At 36.5% G+C, this 7,592-nt stretch overlaps 2 protein-coding genes across 2 annotated transcripts in view; one reads left to right on the top strand and one right to left on the bottom strand.

Moving 5' to 3' along the window:
* LOC145484510 (uncharacterized) overlaps positions 1–6,015 on the top strand; it is a 113,187-nt gene extending 107,172 nt beyond the window's left edge. The window contains exons 2-4 of the mRNA XM_081463114.1: positions 1,563–4,850; positions 5,340–5,487; positions 5,768–6,015. Of these exons, the coding sequence (XP_081319240.1) occupies positions 4,696–4,850; positions 5,340–5,487; positions 5,768–5,992 (528 nt within the window). The 5' untranslated portion in view covers positions 1,563–4,695 and the 3' untranslated portion in view covers positions 5,993–6,015. The remainder of the gene's footprint in view (positions 1–1,562; positions 4,851–5,339; positions 5,488–5,767) is intronic.
* LOC145484949 (uncharacterized) overlaps positions 1–7,592 on the bottom strand; it is a 78,216-nt gene that overhangs the window by 31,115 nt on the left and 39,509 nt on the right. The gene's annotated exons all lie outside the window — the stretch shown is intronic.

Raw genomic sequence — 7,592 nt, 5'->3', positions numbered from 1 at the left:
AAATGCTAAAATACGATATTATTTACAATAAAATACTTAATTAAGTTACTATTAAAAATGGTTACAAATAATAAACTGGACTTACAATTTCAAACATACTACGAATAATAAGAGTTAAAAAATTCCATTAGTTTTCTGAGAGTTAAGAATAGTATTACATAATTTAGCCTTAAACGATTTAACGGACTTCTCTGTTTTTAAAGACCGGGGTAAACTGTTCCAATCTTTAATAGTTCTGACGGCGAAAGTGCGTCCTCCCTCAGAGGCGTTTCTGTGAGAGGGGCATAACAAATTTAAATTACAATTTCTAGTACTTCTCGAATGGACGTCAGAGTTCTTCCTTAAAGATGTGTTCATGTATTCAGGTAAAGTTCTGTTTATCCTTTTGTAGGCCAGTGCACATCGATTTATATAAGCTTCTTTGTAAAAGGGGATCCAGTTTAGCTTATTAAATAAAGTGACAGTTCGACTAGTACGTTGTGCTGCAAGAATAATACGTGCAGCCCGTTTTTGCATACGGAGAACTCTCTCGAGTGCCTCTTTGTTACACGATGTCCATACTGTGCTTGCATACATGAAGAGTGGTTTGATTACCGCGTTATAGTAGATCAATTTTTGATTCTTTTTCAAGTAGCAGCTTATATGGCGTAGAAGACCAATTCGTTTTGAAAGTTTGTTACATAGTTCGTCAACATGTGCTTCGTAAGTTAGGTTCTCGTCGATTATCACTCCAAAGAAGTTTATGGCTACCAACTTGTTCAATTTCTGCATTTTGCATCCTAGCTTCAAATTTTCCTGCGTCATGGGTTATACGTCTGCGCAGACGCTTTCCCGTAGCCAACAACGCTTTGGTTTTCTTGGTATTTATAAACATTTTGTTTTCACTAGCCCATTTCTCAACTTCTGTCAAGTCCTTTGTTAATGATTTGTTTAGTGCAGGAATAGCTTTCCAGTCTGAGCTTAAAGACAAGGTGGTATCGTCTGCATAGATATCCATAGTTGACTTGTGAACGTTTAGAGGCATGTCATTGACAAACAGGAGGAAAAGCACCGGTCCCAATATTGATCCTTGGGGAATGCCCTGTCTGATAGTCAGCTGTTCAGATGTGGTTTTCCCTAATGTAATAAATTGCTTTCTCTGAGACAGGTACGATTGAAACCAGGCAACAGACGGAGGGCTTGCACCGTAAATAGACAACTTTTTTAGAAGAAGTTCGTGATTTATAACATCAAAAGCTTTACGAAAATCTATAAATACCAGACCGGTCACTTCGTCATTGTAATCATTTAGTCGCCAGATCACAGATACATAGAAACAGAGAATACAGTGAATTGTGGCAACACAACAGAAGCTAACAGACTAGTACATGCTTTGCTTTATCTTTGTTTGCTTTTGATGGCAACAATGTTTACATTAGCCTGATCTCAGAAAAATACTCATGCAATCAGATTTAACAAAAGTAACCGAAAAGGACTTAATTTGCTGTAGAATGTGGATTGCCTCTCAAAGATAGACTTTCTTTTTTTCGAGCTCAGGGAATTTTATTTCCCAATTCAAGTAGATATACTGACACATGTAACAGAAACAAATGTCATGCCACACACCTACATTTACAGGAAGGTTGCTGTTTCTCCTGTAAGGAAATTACTTTGAGTGCATTCCAAGTTTGAAAATGAATTTAATAAGCATGGAAAGAAACAAAATGTGGCAAAATATACCTCACACACTTTGCTCTCAACTGTCGACTTCCTGCATAAAATGTATCGGTTTTATTAAGCTGTCTGTAAATAATGTGAATATCTTAGAATTTATATAATTAATTTAACTCCTTAGCTATGCAGATAAACATCTCTTAAGGTTTTTAGGGTTGAAAAACAAACAAATTGGCATCACTGATACCATCAAACAATTTGAACTGGCTCCTTAAACAGCAGCATATGGTCACAGAGTGCACAGAGTGCTCCAATTAACTTGGATTGTCACGTACTTCGGAGGAATGTGATCACAAATATTTCACAGAAGCCAAAATTTTTTTCATCAGAAACATAGCACTATGATAGGGTTTTACTGTGACTACATGTTTGTCGACATGCATTGTTGCCCATTGGAGATATTTGCAATTTAAAAAGCCTAATTTGCAGTTTCTTAAAATTGTTGTGTGACATGGTTAATTGTCAAATATTCTACATTGGCGAGAATAATTTCAAATGACTCCAATGTTGGACCTTTCATTGCTTTTAAGGTTCAAAGAATTGGTGGGTGAAATAAAGATTAAAATCACCTGCATTTTGTTAGTGTGAGGAATCTTTGTTGGAAGTACAATTTTAGAGCTAATTTCGGGGTTTTATCCCTGGGATTTGATGTGAAAGACCTATTACCCCAGGGATTGACCAGGAGCCCAAACTACTTTGGACTCTTGAATAACTTAATGACCTTAATCATCTGTGAAAGTTTGAGAGAAATTGGTGAGATAGTATGTGTCATGCCTGCCTGGTCCTCCTGTGGACAGACTCTTAAATATCTTCTCAAAAAACACTCATTTCTAGCAACACCAAATGTCAAAAACAAATGTTGAACTTTGCATGAATCACTTGAAAGTACTGGTAAAATGAAACTGATGATGAAATTTTACCTGTGTTTGCACAATTTCTCTGAACTTTGAAAATTGTATCTCTCATTCCCAAGGGAAATTGTTTTCAGTGTTATTTCAGGCAGCTATTTATATCTTTAGCTTTGAGAAAATGTAAAAAGGACTGTAAAATATTTAAATTATTCTGGTACCAGATTTTCATCCACTAAGAACTGAAATTGCTCGATTTTCTATCCAATTTTGTCTTAATACTTTTAAATCCTTTTTTTGGAAACATGTATAAGATTTGCTTTTTAAGGTTGACATCGGTTAAATTTCAGTTCAGACCAACTTATGGACGTAAAATGATGACGCGTTATATCTGAAGCAAAGGCTTAAGTCTCAGCGGCAGTCAGGCAACAAAATCACTAAGATGTGTTAACCCAGTCAGTCATGAAGGAAGAAGGGAAGACACCGTGTGGAGACAGAATCTGGTTCCATATTATGCTCCTTACTATGGCAACAAGTTGCACTGTGATCAGAACGAGAAGCTGGTAATGTATGGATATACTCTTTATGTCATGAGTGGTGGGTGCAGCTCAACAATCATCAAACTATTTTCCATGCCAAGAAAAAATGCTGCGATAATCTACTCGCATTTTAGGTAAGTCTTAGGTATATACCTAAATACTACCACTTTTCCTCCTCTTGAGGTACCTTAGAAATTACAATGTGCACATGATACTTTGTCAGTTAGGCCTCTCTGGCCAGCCAGGTAAAGGTACACAACTCGTCTGTCGGATGAGTTTTCAGATCCCATTAACAACAGCACAGATTGTGCTATGCACAAAGTCATTTTTTTTGTATTTTTTCTCTATAAATGTTCAATTGTTACAACATTCGCTGAAGCGTCAACGGTATAAATGGAGACGTCCCACTGCAACTGGCTTTTTACCTTTAAAAACACAACCAACAAAGTAACTACAAGATGTTTAAAAAGCGCTGAATACTATGTGATATAGAGTACTTTTTTCCAACAATATCTGCTCAGCTTAATGGTTTATCACTCACGCATATTTTGCACATCGGAATTATGTTTCTTTCTAATAGGCCTTTGAAATTCTTGCTAGTGGCAAGTATTAATTAAAATGTTATATTTTACCAAATCCTCACGAATCATTGTAAGAATTATTTTTACTCTAATCATTAAGCTACACTTATGATTTTTGAAAAAAAAAACGCTTAAAACGAAAATTTCATAATTATTGTAATTACTATCGTTCCTCTCCGCATAGCCATCATGAGCCATGGATATTCCTATGGACAAACCACAGACACCAGATCTAAAACCAACAAAATCTTTCTTACATCTTCATGCCAGGGACATCCATCTGCAAGAGGGTATTCAGGACATGGTTAGAGTAGATCATGGCGCAGAATCTTACCTACTGTTGTTTGTCCAGAATCTTCTTAGGGATGAGAGAGGGAATGTAACCTGTGAACCTTACTTACAGACACGTTCTTGGCAGGTACGTCATAATAATACCGGTAGGATAGTTTACATACTATGGTGGAACGTCGTGAATACGAGCACGTTTGGGTCATACAGTTGAGGTCGTATTAAAGGGGTTTTTAAAATAAGAAACTGACCCACTAAGAGCTTTCTTTAGGTCAAAAAGAGGTGGCCTTATTATAATAAGCTGTTCGCATTAATGGGGTGGTTGTAAGGCGGGATTCCACTGTACTAGTGCATGACAACGCAACAGACGGTACAAAACTCAGCTATTATTATTCCACTATTTAATAGTTATTTCACCATATACACCTTTTCGGATTACTGCAACTCAAACACCATATCTGTACTATTTGGGCCAGCACATACCTATGTAGTTTGTCTAGGGAAGCATTCCCAAGGGTTTATTGGTATAGCACACGGTTATAGTAACACTTGCGCAGTAAAGGAGTAAACTGGTCAGTTAAAGCAAGATGCTTGGTTATGATGATAGGTATGCTCGTGTGTAAAACTTGAAAGGATTGTTTGGCATTCCCTTCCTTTGTCTAGAATCTGCCTGCAGAGCATAAATGGCCAGAGGTTAATCGACGTGTCATTTACCCAATAAAAGAAATGCTTGTGAGAATGGAAAATGGCTTGCTGATAGACATGCATGACCCAGTTGTCCGATTCTGTGTATCATTCATTACTAGCACGCTTGACAAAACTGTTCTGGATCAACGTTTACAACAAAGAATTAAAACAAGTAAAGTGATGCAAATAATTTTGTGAGCGTCTTAAACTTTATTAAATTCCACACATGGAAATTTATTCCCATATCGATCATGCAAGGGAGACTTGAGTTACAGAGAATCTAAATTTGCGGAATGAATAACAAAAGTACGGAAAATTGCGCGATTTCTGAGAGAAAAAAATTGTCATAGTTTACATTGACGTGGTAGTGTTAGATCAGTGTTGTTGTGCAAAGAACATCGTTGCATGTTTGTGGAATTCTTTCATGAATTAGACGAGATGTTATGAAGGAGTGATATGCATCTACACAGCACTATAATCCTGTAATACATCAGCAGTTTAGAGAAGGAAAGATTCAAGTTGTGATGCTACTACCACTGAAGGCCACAAGGCAAACCAAAGAAAGTTATTTCAAGCTGCTAAGCACGAAATTATGAGAAAATGGCAAGCTCCTGGTATGTGAGCTCTGAAAAAGGTGCAAAAACTTTCCTAAAAGCAAAAATAGCACTGTTTGAGGTTCTCAGCCAACCACGCTTTAACACAGTAGTATCTTGTGCAATTGTGGCTTGTGCAAAGCGTGAGCTAAAGGCAGCCATATTCAAAACAGGCAGAAGACTGGTCTGGTGGCAAGATCAGTTTAAAGACTTCAAAGAAGATCAGTCTCTGAAGACAGTATCGTATTTCAGTGGCCAAATAAACTTGTAAGTCTTTCCTATGCTTTCTTGTCAAAATCTTGCCCAAAAATCCACCAGCACGTAAAGAGTTTCTTCGCAAAACAACACTCTAACTGCGACTCCTATTTCTCAGAAATCACGAGATTTTACATACTTTTGTGACTCTGTTACCAAATTTGGATAAGGTGTGACAAAAGCCTTTTTTTGCATGATCCATATAAAAATAAGTTTTATGTGTGGAATTTAGTAGAGTTTAAGACAATCACAAAATTAGTCGTGTCACTTTGTTTGTTTTAATGTTTTGTGGGAAAATGTTGATCCAGAACAGTTTTGTCCAGCATACTATGAATGTAGTTGAGATCAGACTGAAGAGAACGATAGCATCATGGAATTCACATTCCATCAAAGGTTTGTATGGAGTTAGAAGTATTTTTAAAACAGTTGTTTGTGATTGTAAGGCTTGGATAAATTATTCTGGCATGATTGCAACCATACTTCTGTAATACCGCTAAGCCTCTTTACACCAATTTACACCAATCATAAAGAGGTTTTTATTTTTATTGTATGAAACTTTTGGTTACGATTTTGGCTGAACAATAAATCAAAATAAATAAATAAGTCAAATCTCTTTGGAAGCGATAAGTGTTACAAACCGAGCCTTTGGGGGGGGGGTTTCAATGTGGTTTACTGTGTAGCGTATAATGATGGTTTTCTTGGTATTGTAACAGTATAAACATCAAAACACTAACTGACTAACGTATAAAGAAAGATTGATTTTTTAGCATATGCAGTACGTAACACCTAACGGTAATCCCTAAGTAATCCTTATAATTTAAGTCCATCCACACTTCAATAAGTTCTTGGATAAAATCATCTTTTATATAAAGTTTTCTGGCATCTTTTGGTGCCAAATTACCAAGAAAAACTAATTTCCTGCCTACCTTAGATAAATGAAAATCAAAAAAGCACTTCCATTTGGATTTGCAGTCATTTGAAATATACTTAAGCATCCATGAAATTTTCAAGGCTTTATTAAATTGTATTATGTCTAGCATCTTTTGTCCTCTATCTTGGTAATCTGCTATCTTTTCAGTCTGCTTAATTTTGTTGCCTTTGTTATCCCAAAGAGATTTAAAATGAAGATTGTTTGTTTCTTTCAGAGATTTTGAACGCGACGATGAGGACAGAATATAAACAAATTGTGATGCAGCTGGAGCCTTAATAACTATGATTTTACCGATTAAAGTTAATCTCTTGTTTCTCCAATCATTTAAGATATCCTCTACCTCATGAACCTTCCCTTGGTAGTTCTTCACAGTCAATGTAGAACCAAACACCTAAAGCCTTGACCTCGCCATCCACCCATTTAAGATTTTTATCAGAGCGAATAATCTGGTTTGATCCTTTCTTGCAGCCGATCCAAAGACCTTCAGACTTTTTCACCATTCACTTGCAAGCCTGAAACCTCACCAAATTTTTCTAATATAGCAAAGGAGTGCTCAAACGATTTTTGAGTGCCATCCAAAATCAGAGTGGTGTCATCTGCATATTGACTAAGCTTACATCCAGTGCTGCCTACTGTGATTCCTTTAACCTCATTTTCTGTATGGATGGTGGTAGCTAACAGCTCTGCATACAAGATAAAAATGTAAGCGGACAACCCCCGCCTTACACGTCAACTTAATTCAAAGAAACCGGCTGACCAACATTATTTATAACACAGCTCAAGATATCATGGTAAAACAAAGAAGAGCCAAAACCAAAATGATGGAGCGTTTTTTCAACAAAAGCCCATTCAATAGTATTGAAGGCTTTCTCAAAGTCAACAAAGAGTAGTAACCCGGGAATATTCTTTGATTCTGTGTATGAGATGACATTGTTAATCAAGCAAATGTTTTCTACAATAGAAGGTCATTTCAAGAAACCTGTTTAGTCGTTGTCTACTAAATTTTGCAAAACAGCCTTGAGACGTGAAGCAATGGCGTTGGATGCAATTTTAGTCACAGTTTAATGAAGTTATTGGTCCCCAGTTTTTCAGTTCTTGTAGTGCCTTGTCTTTCTTGGGGATCAATGAAATGATGCCTCTTCTTTGGGTTAAAGCAA

Source organism: Orbicella franksi, chromosome 4, assembly GCF_964199315.1.
Source record: "Orbicella franksi chromosome 4, jaOrbFran1.1, whole genome shotgun sequence".
Lineage (NCBI taxonomy): Eukaryota > Metazoa > Cnidaria > Anthozoa > Scleractinia > Merulinidae > Orbicella > Orbicella franksi.
This window is presented reverse-complemented; position numbering and strand designations above follow the sequence as displayed.